General features: G+C 40.1%; 1 protein-coding gene across 3 annotated transcripts in view; it reads right to left on the bottom strand.

Moving 5' to 3' along the window:
- CEP112 (centrosomal protein 112) overlaps positions 1 to 20,813 on the bottom strand; it is a 171,343-nt gene that overhangs the window by 30,056 nt on the left and 120,474 nt on the right. For all 3 annotated transcript variants that reach the window (XM_026861138.1, XM_026861139.1, XM_026861140.1), the window contains 2 exons: positions 16,324 to 16,386; positions 12,392 to 12,538 (listed from right to left, as the gene is read on the bottom strand). In XM_026861138.1, the coding sequence (XP_026716939.1) occupies positions 12,392 to 12,538; positions 16,324 to 16,386 (210 nt within the window). The remainder of the gene's footprint in view (positions 1 to 12,391; positions 12,539 to 16,323; positions 16,387 to 20,813) is intronic.

Genomic DNA, 20,813 nt, shown 5'->3' with positions numbered 1-20,813 from the left:
GGGGGGGGGGGGGGCGGAACCTGGTAGAGGACAGTGGAAAGGAAAAAACAGCATGTAAACGCTCAAGGCAAATATAAATGTTAACAGTGATGGCAAAGACCTCACTGTATTCTTTGCCCATCAATCACTTCACATTTCCCTGTGTGCTCCTCGCTTTTTGGATTTACATAAATGTAAGTAGAAGGGGTGTGTTATTCCGGTAGGAGGAAGAAAACAATCTATCAGATACGAGTTGCTCCTTGGAGCTTCGAGCACAGCTGTGGTCAAAGGTGGTTCCAGGTATGCAGACAATTAAAATCTACTGATAGGATTCAAATTGTTACACAGTCTTCAGCCGTTGCTGGTTTGCCTTGTTGAATTACAAGTGCAAAACTGTAAAGGATAGGAATGCTGTTAACATTAAGAACAAAAATATAAGGAATTTAAGTATAGCCAGGCAATGCTTTTTTTTTCTGAAGCCAGACAGAGCCAAGACGCTTCTTAGGTTTCTCCTTCAAGCTGCCTGCAGAGTTCTGGCTTGGTCCAATTGTGCAGGTGTTCCTGCCGGTATCTAACATTTGGTAGCCTGAATTTTTATTTATACAGTTTCATTCTGCCCCTCCCAAGCTTCTCAGTAAGCAAACAAACCCACTTTGAATGTTTAGTTTTCTCTCGTCTGTACTTTCACCCTCTCTTACATAACAAACTTGGAAGAGAGCAGCAGCATGGAGCGTGCTTGGGGCTCTTGGTGCGGGTGCAACGGGTCGGACACTCGCCTGTGGGCATCATCCCTCCTTGAATAAGCAAATCCTCTTCCCGGGGCTCCTCCAGGTTAGGTCCTGGTGGTAGAAGGGTGGACTCTGGCTGAGAAGGGAGTCACGCTGGCAACGGGAATAAAAAGGCCAAGCTGGACCATGGTAGCACATATGGGCACCCGTGGCAGTCCCTGAGCAGCCGTGTAGAAAATACAAAGGAAAATGCTACAGCACTTCAGGATTTAATGTCCTTTCAACAGTTCTAATACAGAGAGCTGGTACAACCTTCTGTTGAAATTAAAATGTTGCACTCCTGAGACAGTGACTCTCAGGAGCCTGGATGAATGCTGGACTAGCACTGCTGCCCGTCTGGCAAGAGCACAAATGCTGCTTTCCTAAACCACAGTATATCTGCATGAAGCTTTGGTGCTGACACGTCCTAACTAATTATTTCCCAGGAAAAGGGACTGATTTGTTTTCTCATGATCTGGTTCTAGAAGAATTTGCATTCATTCAGTTTTGTTTCACACGCGATCTGATGTGTCTTCAGGACACGATCGAGTGATGCTCTCCTTCCTCCCCACACGACAAGCAAAGTATTCCTTGGCGATGGTCTGAACTGTAAGTGAACAAACCCCAGAGCAAAACTGAGCTCTGACTTTACAGCAGATCTCAAAATGGGGAGTGAATGGAGCATTGCACGCTTTGTCTTCTAAGGCCAACAGGGAGAGGTTTGAAACCCATGATCTCATGCCATCCCGGGCCAGGAAAACGGCATATTCAGGGTATAAGTTTCCAGCATAAAAATACTCGTGAGGTGATCTGATGTGACTCTATTCACCTGCCAACAGTCCTGGCAGAAAAATAAACAGGTTCTGGAGATGAGCTGCTGCTGGAGGCAAAGCAGGAACCATTAAAAGAGCTGCCCTGACCTGTGAAGAACTGGCCTTTTCCTTTGAACTTCAGCAGATCTTAATGAATTCTTTGTAATTAGCAATCTGGGGTTTTCACGGAGAATACATTAGAAATACAAATTTTGGGTCTCCTGGTCTCCTGGCCAAGCTGGTGAAGGCAGTTCCAGCAGGTATCTTCACCACTACTGCAGATAACTGTTCGTGTTGTACCAGAAATTAGATTCATACATGAATGTGCAACAGTGACGAAGAATTTGTTTTCATAATTAACATATTAACTTCATTGAATTTATCGACTTCAGTGCTGTGAAAGCTTAAACTAAAAATAAGCAGAGACAGTTTTAGTAACAGAAGAAGTTGAAAAGAGGTTGTGTGAGAGGAGTAAGATTTCCGTTGTGCTTGACTAATCTCTGCTTTACTGCTCTTCCAGTCCTCTGTTATCTGGCAGTTTTGAAGGGGATGTTGCCAAGAGTCCTAAATTTTATCCTGTAGGCAATACTTATTTCAGTTTCCTGAGAATAATTTCATAGACAGACCCCTGAAGAAGAAAACAGGTGAGCTCTTTTTGCTCCATAAAACAGTCTCCTTGCTGGAGGATCTCAGGCTTTCTGAAGAGGCCAAAGATACAAAACTACTGATGCCTGCACAGCTTACAAAAAGCTTTAGCCTTGAGGTTCCCAGTCTTCCCTATAAGCTTCAGCCTCAAGTCCCCAGTCATCTTCATGCATGTTTTCAAGGGTCAACAAATAAAATATTTACTATATTAAATCTTGTTCATCAACGAGGAGCATCAACACATCATAGATAGCGCATGTACCAGCAACAATAAACCATTCCGAGGGAAGGCATCCCAAGCTGTAAGATGGAGCACACACATTAAGTGCAGAATCCACATGCAAAAGGCTCAGAGAATAATGTATATTTTCAGTGAAACTGAAATGGTTTTCCACCTTCTTATATACATATGCACTACATGAACACATCCAGTTTCCTCGAACTGCAAGGCGACAACGTGTATTGGGCCTAACTGAAAAATGTTTACAATACAAATTTTAATGGGAAAAGGAGGAAAGTACGACATACAGGAACAGAATTTTTTCTTTTTCTGGACTCTAGTGCTATTTTGGCTGCCAATAGTACACAAAATTTCCACTGAAGGGCAAGTCAAACCAATTTCCCTTAGGACGGAGGCATCCAAAAACTTACTGAGGTTATTATATTAGTGCCTACGCATTCTTTAAGCGGATGAACGGCTTCGTTTTGAATCCATGTCAAACCACAAGAACTGGCTGATAATAACACTCAATTAAAATGATCTCGTTCTTCTAGAAAAAATTTGGCTACCAGGTACATCTCACATTTTCTAGCTGGGCACAATAGGGCGATTGATGCTAGAAGGAAACAGGATAGGTTTGTATCAAGGATTCAGAGGGTCAGGTTTGGTGACAGTATTTGTAGTTTTAACCTCTTACACAAATTTGTGAGATGAAAAAGCCACTTCTGCTGAGCATGAAACTGTGAGAAAGCCAGAGCTAGAACTCGCAAATACACAAGCTGTGCTAATTAGACAGATGTTTGGAAAAACCCAGACTTTACACTCGATGCATATTTGTACCTTTTGATGTCGTACTTGGTGCTGCTTCACACCACTCAGGGCTTACACAGAAAAGCAGAAGCTGCTCCCCTGCTAGGCTGTCTGGGAGAGTTTGCCATCTGATCTACTGAATACACAGATAAAAGTCACCGCATACTTTTTTCCTTTTCAAGTACAGTACTGTAACTTGGAAAAGTTCCTTTATTCTCAACTCTGCTGATGCAAGAAAGTGGCAGAAATATGGCAGCTTTGGCTGCTTTCCTTTAGTAGCTCTTTGTAAGTAATCTTTTAATGCTAAGAAAACAATAGATATTTTCATTTTGTATGGAAAAAACACTCTAGTTACAGAAAATAAAGGCAATGCCTTCCAAAAACTGTAAGTGCTACTGATCACCACTTGATTCGACTGCTACCCTGCCCTTAAATATTGATAAATAATTACCCTGTACAGGTATCAGGTTCACCAGGTCTCTCGTTACGCTTAAGAAAAGCCCAACTATTATGAAAATGATAAGTTTAACAAAGATATTTCTATTTCACTGTGATCTGCCATTCAAAAGTGTTAGCCAGTCGTATTTTTCAAAAACACTCTGATACTTGATCTGCTTGAGTTTCAGTTACATGTAAAGCTGGAGAGCCAGCAGAAAATTCTAAATGGAATCTGAAGATTTTCTAAAGTCAACACTCATTCTGGCAAGAGCCCTTTAATGCATAAAGCTGAAATCCTCAGCGACTCTCTCCTGCTGATATCCCCGGAGCAGCCAGCACCACGATTAGCACAAAACCAAAAGCGACCTACGTTAGAACGTACGGTTTTGGGAAAAAAAAAAAAAAAAAAAAGTTTACACAAGTACTGGAAATTGTGTAGGCACGCTGGAATCAGCCAGTGCAATCTGGTGCTCCTTCAACTCACTGCTGGGATGAGCCACGCCATAACAAAGATATCTGAGGGAAATATATGTTGATAAGTAGAGCAGGTCCACATCCCCAAATTTCTATTTGCCAAACCCTGCACCTTGTGTTACCGTGCCAGGCTTTAAAAATCTTTACTACAGAGTAATAAATGTTTGTGGACTACGGAAGGTTTGCTTTGAAGATGTCATTTTCTCCAGCAATCTTTTGTTGGTTGAATATATAGTTCGCACATATTGTGTTTCCACCTACACGGCCGGAGAAGCCCTGCAGTCAAGGCTGTTCCAGGGGCAGGGAAGAAGGCTGCAGTCCAGCAACTCACTGGAACTGGAACAAAGAACAGCCCTTGGAAAGTCTACACAGTCCTATGCACAGGCTGCTTTACAGATGCCCTGTGTTTGGAGGACTCAGAGGACATTAGACATTTGTTTTTATCTTAATCTTTTTGGTTTTCTGCTTTTTTTTTTTTTTTTTTTTTTTTTTTAAAGTCCCAGACTTTCGAGCCCAGGCTCTTCCTCCCAGGCAGTCTGCCTCGAAACTTTTGGGTTATCTCCCCAGCTCTGCCTTTCTAAGCACCACCTTCTTCTCCACATAAAAGTCCCCGTGCTCTTTGGAGAATAAAGCATCTTTGAAATACAACAAGTAACCTGTAACCATCACAGCAGTCTTAAAAACAAGCTAATTTTCATTTTCCAATATCATAGTGACAAACACTGTCTGCCCTTCTTTATTAGCTGTGTGGGCTTACGTCAGTATTACATAACGCTTACTACTAAGTGTTTTCTCTGTGCCTTTCTGATCACCTAGCACCTCACTCAGTGTTATTACTCCTGTCTTGTTAGTTAAAAGCAGAGAATTTTATGTTTTGAATTCCTTTTCACCATTTTTCCAGTGCAAAATTAGTGTAGTCTACCTCATTAAAAGAAACTGATAGTTTAGCTATACAAGACTTTATATTTTGTTATGCATTTATGGAATCTGTAATTCCATAATTTGGAGACTGGGAGATGTAAGGTGGCATCCCTTCTAGGGATAAAAGAGAATATAAAAGCCTTCATGCAGCAAGGAGCCTTCTGGAGGGAAAGCAAAGCACTGAGGACAACAACGATAATGTAGGAAAAAGTAAAAATCCAAACTTTTAAACCTGCTGGATAAAACTGAACTGCAGTTCAGAGGACTAGACAAGCACTAGTTCTAGTCTTTTATAAAACTTGTAAGTCTGATTTTGCTCTTGGCCATGGTAAGTTCTTCAATGTGTTGAAACATGAAAAGTCAAGAAAAATGCTAGAGTGCAAAGCTTGCTGCAGGAAAAAAAGATGACTCAATTCTTTGTCTCACAAAGCATGTCAAAGATATTATAAAGTACTTGCAGATGCTCAGCCACTCGGATTGCCTGATTGGCCAAACATTTGAAACCCTGTAATTTTGAAGAGAAGGTACTGTGCTTCAGACAACTAAATAATTTCTGTGGCAAGAGAAAAAGAGATAGGATTTTGAAAAGGAGAGAGGACTTTTAAAATCGGAATTTCCGTTGTGATCAATAACTACCTAACCTTAACAGAAGAGTCATGCTCTTTTTATTATCGTTGATAAGAAATGTGTCAATGCAGCCTTTTAAAGATAGCCATGGAATGGAATCGTGAGACAGAGCACGAGCAACAGTTGAAAAGCTTGGGGCTAAACTCTCATTTCTTGAACAGAGACTATAAACAGAGACTGTGAAAAACAGGTGCCTCAGAGTTTGGACCCCATGCAAAAGAGAAAGCAAAACCACAAAAGACCTGCAGATTTCTTTTATCTATCCTTTTAGAAGACACCAAAGACTTGCCCATCCACTTTGGAAGACTTTGCTGATGAAACAAAATATAGGAAATTATAAGCAAGGTAATATTATTTGCCTGGTAAATTTTAATGCCTGCTTTACAATGCTAAGGTAACAAATGTTGGTGCCTTGCGATTCCTCACTAATAAAAGACACTGCAGAGTTACTAGCATTATTACAGACTAAAGTCAGTGACAAAGAAATAGGGATCCATGAAAAATGACTCCAAGTATTTAACATCAAGATGGTCCCTTAAACCTCCTTATTTCACCACGCCAAATGGTTTATCATGGTAATGTTTGGCCACAAAAACAATTAGATGGATTTGAGATCCCTCTGGAGAACTGTGTGACGTACCCATCTCCAAAGATCTTCAGTGCCTGACAGAATTTGGCATGTCTGTGGCCATCGAACCATCACGAACGGTAATGCACGTTCTGACCAGATGTCACGATGACATGAGTCACTGTCAGCTTCAACAGTGAAACGCTGACCTCCTTTTTACAGGCACTAAAAAAAAAAATTTAAAAAAAAAGCTATAAAAAAAAATCCCAACACCTTCAGCCAAGTTAAAATAAAAATATATTTTTTAAAGCTTATAAATAATGTGGGTCTTATTGACAACAGTTTATCGGGCAGCTATTCAGCAGTACTCTAGACTCCCTACTGGGTATGCTGGAGAAGACAGCAAGTGAAGTCTAACTTGACGAAAACCCTTGAAATCATGTATGTCTTCACTTTAAGCTTTCAACTTTCACTTTTACACTAAGCTCTCAGGGTTGTTTTTTTTCTAGTTAACGTCCTCAGTGCTATCAGTTACACATGGTCATACCCTTCTGAACAACCAGTCACTCCAGTCTTCCTGCTTGTAAATACAAAAAAAATGCTGAACATGTACATTGTTCCCCCTTTATTTGCTGTGGCTTGGAAACTTGTCAGCAGCCTTAACAAAAAGGTAACGAACCGGACGAGCCCAGCTTTCTCCAAAAGGCTCTGATGAGGCTGTAGGGGAACTTGTTAGGTGTGGCTTTAACACAGGGCAACCTCCCCTCCAGAACCACTGCAGCCATCCGGCACTGGGTGGTTGTGCTGCTGTTCGGATCCCGAAACTCTTCTTGCAGAAGGGCTGATGCACCAACCTATGCACAGATCTGGAGTTCATCTCTGCCGCAAACCTCAAACAAAGCCAACGCTCTACCCACCAGTGTCTCATCTGTAAGACAGGACCAAAAACGCTTCTTCTCCACACTCCAGATCACGTCATTCTAGGTTATAAGCTCTCTGATGCCTCTCCTCCCTTAATAACCATTAATAAGGACATCTAGAACACTGAGATTTAGCTTTGCTTGGGATTTTTAAACCAGCAAATTAGAAATATTTATTTCTTACAAAACCCAGCATTGGCTATTGCAGAGTATTCTGAAAGGTATTTTGAGGAACAATAGACTAAATACTTCTGCAAGACTACAGCCACTCAGTTGACGTTCCCATAGCTCCAACACGCTCTTTCGTTTAATACAAAATATTATTTGTAGTTACAATTGGAATTTGCTAATAAACATAGTTGATAATGAAATGTAACTCCACGCAGAATTAGCTTGTTCACAACATTTTTAAAAACATTTTTTTTTTTTTTTCTGACACGCTGCAATTTAGAGACGTTTGTAAATACCATCAGTATGTTTTGACAACTGCTTTCTGGAAACAAAGATATCGGGTGCCCTTAAAGAAATGTTCTGAATGCTTTAAAACATCCCAAGGTTTAAAATAATTTGTTTTACTTTTAAGTAGGAAGCAAACACGAAGGGGAGGGGAGACTAAGCAAATAAAAGGAGGAGGACACGTGGTGAGGCAGCCGGACGCGGGCGCACGGCAGAGGTGGGCTGGGGGGCTGACGGGTGCCACGAGCAGCAAGCCCAGGTGACCACCACTCTCTTTACGGGGCAATTTGCTGGCACGACATGCCAAACAGAGTGGTATCAGTGTAAACGCCCCCCCCGTGGAAACAGTATTCCAGAATAAAAGGAAATAGAGTACCCCACACAAGGACTGCCTCCAGCGGAACTACAGCCGAGTATTTTGTTATAGTTGCATTAAGAAATTCCACCACGTTGATAAAACCCTCAGTCCAACCTTTGCATAGAGGAAACTATCTTTTTGCTCCAAGATACAGCAGCATCTAACAAATATATGATGATGCTGGGAATACTCAACGCCCACACAGGCCCAGACAATTTAAAACCAGAAGTTTTATCCTTTGTTCTGCAATGGCTATAAAATACACTTTTGATTTTTTTTTTTTTCCCCCCTCTCAACATTTTTAAACATAACAAAGAAAAACAACCGTTTCAAAAATTTTTCACACGAAGAGGAACATTACTATATGACATTCTTTCCTAGAAATCTTTTAAGTCTTATTTATTAACAGAATTAATCTGATCATAAGCTGGCTGACACACAAAGTGTTGAAATATGTCATCTTCAAACCATGTTTTGCTAATGAAATGTTGGTGTTAATTCAGGGGATAAAACAGAATCCTAGAATCTGTAACATGAGCCAAACAACAAATGTGGTTCCTCTGGCAAAAAAAAAGCATCATTTTCTCTCTTTTCTGTTGTGGGTTTGTCACTGCGTGCTCTCCATCATCCATTTCTTTCCAGAATCTACTTTTTGATGTGGAGTCCCCACTTGGCCATCAACATCTACATTAAAATGCTCGGAACATGTTGTGCAGTTCCAATCCCAGGAACTGTTTTGCACTTTCAATCCCAGAATCCAAAAGGATTTAATAAAAAAAAAAAACCAAACCAAAACCTAAGGCTGGGATTTCATAAATAACCTCAAGGTATCTCTACAATGCAATCAGCTTTACGCTAGTGCCAAGCCCAGGCAGTAACCACTGCCAAAAGCAGCAGAAAAGTTAGGTAAATGCTCTGACCATTTGACTGTATCGAGCTCTGGGTGGTTGTGTCTAGATTGCTATCAGGATACAAGAAAGCTAGTTTAAATTTAGCTTTAATAAGTTTACACTTCGCTTCGATGACCAGCGTAGTTCCCGCATGGACATTCCCAGGAGTTCAGCACCCAAACCCTTACTGGAGGGTGCCTTCTGAAATCCCAGTCTAAAGCATCACAAATGGGTTAACAGACACGGCAATTTAAGCAGATTTTCCAAGCATCTGCAGGGCATTAATATAATTGTGCTCTCAAGAAATCCTACGCTCTAAAGGAATGGTTCCTGATCTTTGAAGTGCAAGCACCTCGCAGGAGAGGTACGGCACAGCGACCAGGTGAGCTTTGCTGGCTTTTTCCCCACACTGGGCCAATTGCAGCGTCCTTGTACTCCGCTCCAAAGAATGCAAGGCCTAGGAAGTTCAAAGCAAAAATATCCAGCCGGCACTGAGCGGTGAGCTGTGCTTTGGGGATTGCTCTCTGTGCCAGCACTGTCATAACCCCAACAGGCTCAAACTCAACAGCAGCCAAAGCGCAGCGACAGGAGCCACTCGGCTGTTCAACGCCCTGTCAGACCGCTGCAGCTTAGTCTTTGCTATAAGACGTTGCCACGCCGTGGCATCCCAGTTGGTTACCTTACAAGCCACAAGAAAGGAATGAGATGAGCTAAATTTTATCCCGATTTTATGACTCTGACGGCACAAAGTTTGACTTGCCCTTAGGCGGGACAAATCATGGCGTAACACGGAATGCCGTGTACTTCAAGCGTTTATCTCAAACTGACCCAAAGCGAGGCCACGTGAAGCTAAAAAACGTTGCTCAGATGGGGTTTTTAGGCTGTCAAAAGAAGCAAAATGTTCTTAAAAGTGTCATTAATTCTTTTTTTGCTAACGTTTAAGATAGTATTTTTCAAGACAAGATTAAGGAGATAGATACATTTGTGAAATAATAACAATTCCAACATCTTTAGCTAGCAAAGAGAGTCAGGAATTTGAATTAACATCAGAATCATGTATTATGGCATCCACATCTGGATATCACTTCACTGACTAAATCCAAACTTTTCTGAGAGCCAGTTGGTTTCTGTAAAAATGTATTTCTCCCTTTGAAAGGAAATAATAATTGGAAGGTCTTACAGGAAGTCACCCAATACCATATAAAGGAAATTGCAATCTGTTCCTCAATGTTAGTTTAAATCGATGTTATATTTAGCAAATGCCCGTTTTTAAACGACAGTCTTTTTAATAGCTTATACTATATTAAGTCTTCTCAAAGGCTTATGCTATATTAAGAATTGCTTTGTTTTTAGAATGTTCCTTTAATCATCCCTCAAGGTCTTCAAGCTTGCCCTAGGTTAGATGTTCTCCATCTCCATAACATGTAGGATTCCACCTTCAACAGAAACCAATTTTTTTTTCCCCCCAGGCTAATAAAAAGCAAAGTATTTCTGCATATGCTCATCTAGAGGTATGTGTGGTTCTTAAAAATACTAAGTGATCGAATATTAAAAACACCTCTTTCTGTTTCCAGAAGGATAGACAGCAGTTCACCTTCCTAAGAATTTTCTGTTTGGGTATCTGGCTTTCAGTAAATTTCCATGAAATCAGTGGTTTCAAAGGAAGACTTTTTTTAAAAAGTACAATTTTAGTGATACTAAACAAAGTTCAAGGATGCCAAGCATAACAGCTCCTGCAATTTCTTCCCCAAGTTGCCCAAATCTTACAAAACATAGTCGCAGCATCAGTGCTCAAAACTCTCTGGGACACTGTTCAGAAACTGTGCAGAATTCCCTCGTGGTTTTTATGTATTTCATTACACTGTGAGGTATCATCAAAATTAAGTTTACAACAGCTGAACACAGACTTACATGGAGAAGGTTTGCATACAACCTATCATCATTAGTGCTCAAAAACTGCTGTTACCAACAGCTGAATTATTTCCACTGAATGTAACTTAGTTTAAGTGAATCCATAAATTCCACAGTAGCGTTTACACCGGGTGCTAAGAAAAAAGCTGGTAAACAGTTTAAAAGGTGTTATTTGAATATATAACTCCAGAAGATATCATGCATGATGACTCGAATTACAGCATTTTTCTGGCTATATGGAAGACTATTCCACTGTCACAGGGTTTCTGTATATCTAGGTGGCCACTGGAAAAGTGGAGAGCTACACACAGTACGTATCGTTGAGTGGCCAAAATCCACCTGTACCCCAAAATAATGTGATTTAATTCTGTTCTATTAATAGATAATAAAAATGACCTCTGGATAACAGATTATAGCCAACGTTTTTATGGTTATACGTCTGACAGAAGAGACTAAAGAATGATCAGAAAGAAAATTCTATTCCTCAACAAGCACACAAATAAGGTAAGAGATTTTCCTTAAGAAAAAGAATAAAACATTAAACGGTTTATGAAAGAAAGGAAAAAGAACACTGTGCAGATGATGAGATAGTAATGTTAACCTAATTTCTTTATGCAAATCATTCAGATACAGAGGACATTAGGTGTACCATAATCGAACATCAGATAGTTCCAACTGGTAAAAACTCCCATGGTTTATTTCCAGCACAAAAAGTTAGAAAAACTGCAGGAGTTTATTTTTTCATGAGTTTCTAGATTTAACAATGTAATTCTTTGTTTGGTACTAGAAAATGTCTTTACGAAGGAAAAAAGGAATTTCCTTCTTCTATACAACTTTTAATGAAGTGTTTTCGTTGTCAGCCCTAGCAGATTACATAGTTTCAGAACTTTTCCATTTCTCTTTACTACTCTGAAAGGAAAAATGTTTAAAAAATAATCCTGCCGGCGGGATTCTCTGCAGCCACTTTGAATCAAGGTGTCAAGGTCGCAAGAAACAGAGTCCAAATATTCAGAACCCGTAGTGTCATAAAGCTTCTCTGAAAAAAGCCAGAGAATGCAACTCTGATGCAAAATATGTAGAAATCTAATAAAAATGTTACAAACAACAAACACTTTATTCTGTTCATATTTAGCACAGATTTTGCATGTAGTTTGTGAGGGAACCTAAGCACGTACGTTCCCTCATTGCAGCCTTAAACATAAAAGTTGAGAATGTCTTGTGAAAACCAGGCTACAGCCTGTGCCACGCTGCTGGGTGCAACTTGGCTCTTTTATTTTTCACCTTTTTTTTTTTTTCAAGCGCCAAGTGCACCGTATAAAGGTGTTGAAACTTAAGATATCTGAGTCAATATTAAAAGAAAGAGAGCAGGAAAGTTTCAAGTATTTGACTGAAGTGCATGGATTAGACTCCCCAAAAGCTTCATGCAGGCAGGGGAAAGAGCCTGAGTCATCAGCTACATCAAAGTCATGGTCCAGTGAATGGAATTACTGAGCGTTGTGTGAACACGAACGATACTTGCACTCATCTGCCCACTGCAGAACTTTTAATTACAGTCAGACAGCCAGTAGCATCAGTGACTAAAATCCCCAGATTACCTTGATTGCTCTCTCATTATCTGTAATCAGCTGCTGGTTCTTATCTTCAAACTTGTGTACAACTTCCTGGAGCCGCTGCTCCACGGCGAGCTGCCGGCTGTTCTCCTCTGTCAGAGAGGAAATGGTTGTCTTAAGTTCAGCTATGATCTAAAAAAGAAAACAGCATGCTAAATCTCTCTTCAGTAAAAGGCATGTATTTTGCATGTTTTTATGCTCGGTACAAGCATGGCATTGGCAAACTCTGCTGTGCAAGCTAAATATTTTAAATTACCATATTACACACTAGCGAGCATGAAATTCCACGCAGAGAAAAAGGAATAGAGTAAGGCTGTGAATGACAAAATTCGCTGAACGCAAAATATTTGGAAGGGTTTTCCACTACGACATTCCAAAATATTTACTCATGAGAACAAAGCACATCTGTGATCTTCAAAATAGAGCCTGTTTCCAGTCTTCCACTGCACTGTACCAGGACTGCAAATTTAAATAGTGATGGTGGGGTGTGTTGCTAGAAGGATACTTTCTAGTTTGATACCACAGAGAAGAAAAAAAAAAATTATCCCAAATTTACATACTGGACTGAAATTTAAACTCTACCGTGAAATTTCTGAGCTGCTGAAAGGAGCGTGTTCTGCTTAACAATATAGTGGGGACCTGATTCAATGTCGAGGAGCCTTAAACTAGACCTTTTATATGATTCACTCGTGATTTGTTGACATGTACTTGTTTCACCTTTTTTATCACCGCGGAAAGTCATAACTAAACCTGATCCTCCGGGCATATTTACAGAACTTTATACTGACATGTAAGTCATCACCCAGCAAAGCACTTAAACACATGGGAGAGTCACTGACTTTAATGTAGATATTCAAGTTTAAGGTTAAGCTGCTGTAGCAGCGCAATATTGTCTAATTCTAAAAGCATTTCAGCACATAGGCAGTTCAGGGAGAGACTACGAGAGGGCTCAGACTTGTGTATGTGCAAGGCCTCCTAACTGGTAGAGAAACATTTAACGATACTAACACCACCGGTTTTTAGGAAAAAAAGGGTTTTTTAGAACTACTATTAAGATAGGACTAACATAACAAGAAATATCCTACAAATGAAGGTATTGGGATCACTGGGGAAGGGGAAAAGAACTGATTAAAACTCTACTGTAAATTTATTTATCTGTTTTACTACCTGAAAACCCCAGAGAATAACAAAGATTATGAGTAAAACCTACACAGGTATTTCTGTATTTCTTTTCTAAATGCATATTAAAAAAGATAATATACCAATCAAAAGAAAGCCTGTTTGCTCTTAGTGAGATCAGTGAGCCAAAGGTTAGAGATTATCTGCACAGGTGTAACTCTTTGGGCAGAATTAAGCAGTATCACTGGTTTTGCAATTTAGAGCATCATTTACATTACACAACTTACATCAGTGGGGCTTTGCTGGGTGTGTAACGTGCAGTGAGAAAGCAGGAGAGAGCGATGGATCATATAAATTATTAAGATAACAACTTGAAGCCATGCAAACCTATCCTATTTTATGTCTGCTCCATTTTGACACTTTTTAAAAAAGAAAACAAAATAACAAACCCTCGAATATAACACAAAAGTGAGATTTAAAGCTTTTAACTGGGTTAAGACCCCGGTCTAGCATATGAGTTCTGAACTGCGTACAAGGAAATTTCAGCATGAATTGATGGAGAAAGATCTGCTTTGTGCAGTACTTTTCAGAGAAAAAAAAAAAAATGTTTACTTTGTGTAAACTTCAGAGGAAATTTCTTGAAATGTCTTCTCTGTGTGGGTGTTAAAAGTGAATGTTCCAAGAGGCCACAGAGAGTAAGATTAGACAGATGTTGTCAGCAACATGACCACAAGAAAAGTTGTAATTGACCCATTATTAATACTGAGCTACAAAAAATACCCAACTATGTCCAAGTAACTTTAGAGATTTGATTCAAACCCACAAAAGTAAAGAAATTGAGACATCAGGGTGAAACTCTATTGTGCCAAACAGCCCCAGCCCTGCCATATGATGCATGTGCTGTCTGATCACAGGGGCAATGCCAGCTCTGGCCACTGGGTCCATCTCTCCCCAATAAAGAGAATAAAGAAATCAGCTATAGCAATGCCTAGCTTAAAAAAAAAAAAAAGTCTCAAAATTTTTCCATTTTGAGGCTATTCTTCAAGCCATTAAATTTCAGCCTGACAAAATCTATTATGATGTTGAGGTTAAGTAGTTATTACCTTGCACTGTACTACCTAAGCGTTCCCACTGTAACAAATAAAGCAATTTCCCTCACCCCTTATTTAAAAATTAAGAAATGCTTAAGTTATTCCATCTGTCTTTAACCAATGGACCAGGACTAGGTTTTGTAGTGACAGTAAACTAGGTCTGGCTGACTTTTGTTACACTCGCTAGGCATGACAGCAGCATAGAAATGACAATGACAAAGGGTAAAATAGCAATGAAAGGGACGTCTGGCACACGTTAAATGTTGAGCTTTAGCAATTTTCTGCTATTCAGGTTCAGATGGCAAGACAAAAAAATAAGGGGGGTTGTTGTTGTTTCTTTCCTTCTTTCAAAACAAGGCTGCCTACAAATTCTCGAAGAGACATTTAGGAGAGCATCCTCTCTGATTTATCACAGAATCGTGGAATTGGTGCGGGTGGAAGGGACCAGCTCAAAGCAGGGTCACCAGAACTGGTTGCTCAGGATCACATCCAGTTGGCTTTCGGGTATCTCCAAGGATGGAGCCCCCACAGCCTCTCTGTATGCAAATAAATGTGCAGAAAACACACGTTAGGTTTTAAATATATTTTTAGATTCTATTTCTAACAATGATTCTGATAAATGCTGTCTCAAAACATGTGGTGTGAAAAAAATGTGATAGTCCAGTGAAATTTCACTGAAATTAAAAATTTGGGAAAACTTTCACAGACAGTAAGAGTCAAAGGTACCCAAAAAGCTGAAATCAGGAGTTTTAAAGTATTTTAAAGTACTTGTAATAAAAGCGTGCAATTTCTTGTCATTGTCTCCCTGATCGTCTCTGCGTAGTTTGGAGGTTTCTAAACCAGTCTTTGTAGTGTTTTTATTGATTTTAAAAGAGTTTTATTAGACTGTTATTGCTATTGCTGAAAACACACTTTGCAAGTAAGAGGCAGGCATTCTGCTGTGGTTGGGAGGAATGAGAAGAATGACATCTCCACATAAATCCTCGTGGCAAATTTTCTTATTATGAAAAGCTTAATTTCTGGTTGCATCTCCATCATTTTTTTTTCCACACTTCAGTACTACCTGTCAATCAAACTAAAAGCTGAAATATTTAAAAATCATCCTGTCTTATAATTTTTAAGTATATATGTAGATCCAACACACATTTTCATCTTCCCTTTTCAAAAGACGATTCTGAAGAACAAAAACTTAAGACCAGTTTGCTTTCAGGACACAGACATTCTTCATAGTGTTGTTTTGGGGCAGAAATGTTGAACTGGCTACGAGCAACGATCAACATCGAGATGGCACAGCTGGGACTGCCACGGGCTGTGAGGGCAAACACCACCTCGTGACACAAAATGCAAGTCCTGGTTGTGCAACTGCTAATTTTATGAGATGTGCTGGTTGACGGGGCACCTCGCCTTTCCCTCCCACTGACTGAGGGAGGACTCCATCCTCTTGGGTTTTCAGAAGATGAAAAAGTAGATGGGTGAAATTTAGAACTCAAAAAAAAACCCACCCATTTTTTTTTTTTCTAGTCAGCTTTACGCTCTGCGTTCTTTTGAAAGGTTCAAATCTGCAAGACAGACTCTGGATGTTTGACTGGGGAAATGGTGATGGCTTCTCTTGATTGTCAAGACCCACACTTAAGAGCAGAACTCATTACACTTCTCATCAAGTTTCCAAACGGATCCACGTGAGGTTCCTGCCTTCTTGCTACCTACCTGCGAGGATTTTGCCAGCTTCTGACTGTAGTCCTTCTCAGTCTGCTTCAGCCGGCTGTTTGCCTGAAACGCACACAAAAGGCAACCAGATTAGCTCAGATGAAGAACGTGTACAGACACTTTGCCACCGACCCCTCTGCTTGGCACCTCATCCACATGCCTATCGCTGAGCGGCTGGGACCTGCGCCAACTCCAACGCCCTTTTGTGGCAGCCAAAAAACCGCAAGGGCTTGTCTTTGATCTCGGGCCAACTATTCATCACTTAAAAGAGGGGAGAAATTGTACCTCTGCTGCCAATTATTAGAAAAACATAAAGACTTCTGTGGATTAAAAAAAAAAAAAAAGAAAAAGTGAGTGAGTGTGTGGGGCAGGGGAAGGAGGCAGCACACACCTAAGTTTATCAGGGTGACTTTGCTTTTGAACGGAGGGAAAAGGCAGGGAGAAAGTCCCAGGCACAGGCTGCCAGGGTACAGTGCGACATGGAGGACACAACTCCACGTCTCAGCTTGGTGTCTGCAACTGCCTTTTGTCCCGTTGCACGTCCCTTCCAATTTAAAGGTGACGATTACACTGAAAATCGACCTGACGTGCAGCTGAACCAACCGGGAGCTCTTGGACATACAGCTCTTTCCTTCTCCTAGCATTTCTTTTCACAACTCAAAGATAAAGAATAAACCAAACTGAAAACAAGGCTGCTTTGTCACACTGGAATCCAATATTTCTATAATTCTGGGGGAAAAATAGCTCTTAAGGTTTCGTCCTCAAATAATTCCATTTCAGAAATAATTTGTTAACAACTAAAAAATAAATCCAATTTAATTTCAAGACACAATTGTGTGATTTATATTTTTTCTTGCAAAGTGCCATGGTATTATACTGATGGACCAGCCTCAAAATGCTGTCCTCAGATGAACTGCTAAGCGCTCCGATGTGCTTGGCTCTAAAATTCGAGGACAGGTGTCTAAGAGAAATATTTTCTTAGGGGGACAGAATATTATGAAGTTGAGTTCTGAAGCAACTTTAAGCTGATTAAGTTTTCAAAATCTACCCGACCCCGTGTTCACATCTTTGATCTGTCATCCCTAGTTTCAAGGCAGAGCATCCGGCACACGCTCCCTCAGCCGCCTGCGTGCCCGCGCCCCTTCTGGGGAACCACAGAAGCCACGGGGCCACCCCGAAGCCTCTGAACCCTGCTTGGATACACTTGCAAGACTGAAACTCCATTTCTGCAAACACCAGGGATTTCAGTCAAGCAAATAACCTTATTGATTTTACTGGACTGTAAATTTAGGAGCTTGAAGTTGCAGAGAGTTCTTGCGAACCACCACCAAGCACGACAGGGCTCAAATCATCCTGTGCAATCCAGGCAGTTACATATAGTGCAGCTTAATATTAATATACTACAACCAGTTAAAATAATCTTAAATTTTACATGATACTGCAATTTAAAATCTTGAATCTTGTCAAACTCCAAGATTATGAAACTTACAGAGGTCTATATTTCATCAGTTTGTTACATATAGTGCAGCTTAATATTGGTATACTACAATGAGTTAAAATAATCTTAAATTTTACACGATACTGCAATTTAAAATTTTGAATCTTGTCAAACTCCAAGATTATGAAACATACGGAGGTCTGTATTTCATCAGTTTGTTGGTCCTAAGAAATCTACTGCAAAAATGAATCAAAACAAATGATCAAATTTGTGCATCATTTTTAAGAACGCGTTTTGGTTGGTTTTTGGTTATAAATAACGGCACTGTATATTGGTTTAAAACAGCACATACAAGAATTCTGGAGCACCAGACAAATTAAATTCCACTTGGACATTTATCATTTAACGTGCGCCACAAACACGGTGAGGGCAGATTGTGCGGCTGCAGAAATAAAAAGGGGGCAGTAACACAGCAGCAGCTCTGCCAGAGCGCTCCACGCATGCTACGCTTCTCTTTGTACTCGGGCTGACCCACGTTAACACTCTTGCCACCGTATTGTCGTCTAGTTTCAAATTACGTTTTACCACCACTGCATATCACAAAGTGACTGAAACTGCCAGTTGATCTTTGGGGGAAAAAGTAAAAAAAAAAAAATTACAGTAATAATATAGATTACTGTTAGTCCCAGAAAGGGAGAGATACCAGTCAGCAAGGCACTGCAAAGAAGATCACATTACAGCTGCTCTCACTCAACTTGCCTGGGGTAAAAGTCTTCATCTTTCATAGAAGCAGCTTTATAACCTCCTGAACCCATACAAGAAATCCCAATAAATAATAAAAAAACCCCACTCATAACTTCCATAAACAAATTAGATCTTGTTTGTTCACACTGAGGAGAACCAGGATGACCTCTGATAGACGCGACAGAGGCAATCCAAAAGAAAGATCTGCTGAATTTCAGGGTTTTATTCTTAACTGAAGGCAAAGAAAGTATATCCTACCGGTTTGTCTAAAGGCAATTACAACAATTTATTTTATAATGGCCTTAACGAATTCCAATTAGGGAAATATTTATAAGTTGTCTTCCAGCCATCAACAAATCACAAATTCTTGCATTTAGCTGCAGCCCCAAACGCCCTTATTTGAGGAGTTTGATTTTCAGAAGCACTGAGCTCCCCAAGCTTCCACTGAAGATGGCAAATCCACGTTTAGACCAGCTCTAGCTGTCTAAAACTGCTCCCTCGACCCTGCGGACACCTCCTGACCGAACCTCTAACACCGTACGGGCCTCGCATCGTCACGCATGGCACAGATTGCAGTACCCTGGTCTACAATTTGTACCATTTTCTACAAATTGTAGCACCCTGGCCAGCTGAAAAGATTTAATTCACGGTAACGCAGAGGAACACTCTTTTCCATTGTCTTCTTTTACTGCAGAAATATAAAACTTTTCCCTTTTTAAAACCTGTGACTAAACTAATTTAATACCTTTTGACTACAGGCTGTTGCTTTGCAGCCTAGAGAGGCATAAACCTGCTCCCCCGGGGCACATATAGCACTGACACACAGAAAAAAACCCAACTTTTTACTACTTTTTTTTTTTAGGAATGACTTACAGCGAAGTACGCATAACTGTGTACAGCGAACATCGTGGAGGATTTCTATTACATTTATCTTGACAAACAAGGAGGTTAAAAATGGCACGGTGTGCACAAGCAGCACTTTCCTGGGCTCCTTCTTTTCTAACAAGGCTGCTTGGCTCATGCACTGCACGAAGCGTAAGCTGCTTCTGTATTATTTTAAGGGCATTCCCTCACTTTCAGGTTACGTGCCATTTCAGAAACATAATGAATAAGAATCCAACTGGAAGGCGAACGTTTGGAGGGTCAGCCAGTATTCATTAAAGTCTAACTCTTTTTATAGCAATGGGCAGCACTGCAAATATAGTTAATGGTCTTAAACCAGTTTTCCGTGTGTGAGAGGTAGCTCTTGAAATTCTCACTTGGCAAAAAACTTGTCGGAAATATCAATTGTAATCTCCATTTTTATAACAAAAAGGTTTAAATTGGATAAGTCATAGAGGAATTCCACTGATTCAAAAATTAACTTCTGTGTGGTTTCGCGCAGTTAGTACGTATTTTCGCTAAAATTATCTGATTATCACAACTTTACATGCAGTTATTTTGTATTACGGAGTGAGGACTTCTGCATTAAGAAGATTACGTCCTTGTTACAGTTAATTGGTTTTAAAAACCAACTATAATTCTATAACAAGCCTTAAAGCATCATATTGTGGTTGCTGAGCAAAACTGCACCGATTTCAACAAAACATTTCACGTAAAAATTAAAAACGGTGTATTAGCACTCCAGAATTAATGGAGGCTATTCTAACACAGTCTGATTTTCCTTTTTTCCTTTCATGAAACAGAATACCATTACGAAGAATAAAAGAGCAAAGGATCTACAACGGGACTAGACCCCAAAAGCATACTGTGTCTTACCCTAACTACCAAGGTTTTATATGTTATATGTTATTTATTTTTATGGTATAAGCTGTATTAGAGGGGACTTTTGGTTCTTTTGCACTTGGTGGGACCAGGTCCTGGTAAAGCCACCTCCAGCCTGAGCAGCAGCTCCGCCTCCACTGTGGGCTTGGCAGGTGCTTGGTTGCCTTCATCCCGCATCGACATCCATGACGGCGCTTAGGACATCTTAAACGTTCATCAAAAATGCAGCTCTTAAGAGTTTTTTTTTGAATGCTACAAATCTGTACATATCTTCCAGCTTTGGAATGGTGATTTTTGGATGGAAAGATCAATTTCAATTATGCTACAAACTTAATAGGAAAACTAACTCCTGCAATCCAAACGTGGATAGACCTGTAAGAGTTAAGGTTGAAGAGTGAAATCCTGTTCATCTACATATGATTTATAGTTTTGTGACGGATTCAGTAGTGTTTCAATTTGATTGTGATCTCCCCAAAACATGAACAAAGAACAAAACCCCAACAAACATAACTCCCGTAAACTAGACGGCCATATACCCCCCCCC

This window comes from Athene cunicularia (genome assembly GCF_003259725.1).
Source record: "Athene cunicularia isolate RWA chromosome 18 unlocalized genomic scaffold, athCun1 chr18_part1, whole genome shotgun sequence".
NCBI lineage: Eukaryota > Metazoa > Chordata > Aves > Strigiformes > Strigidae > Athene > Athene cunicularia.
Note: the sequence above shows the minus strand (reverse complement) of the source record. Positions and strands in the feature narration are given on the sequence as shown.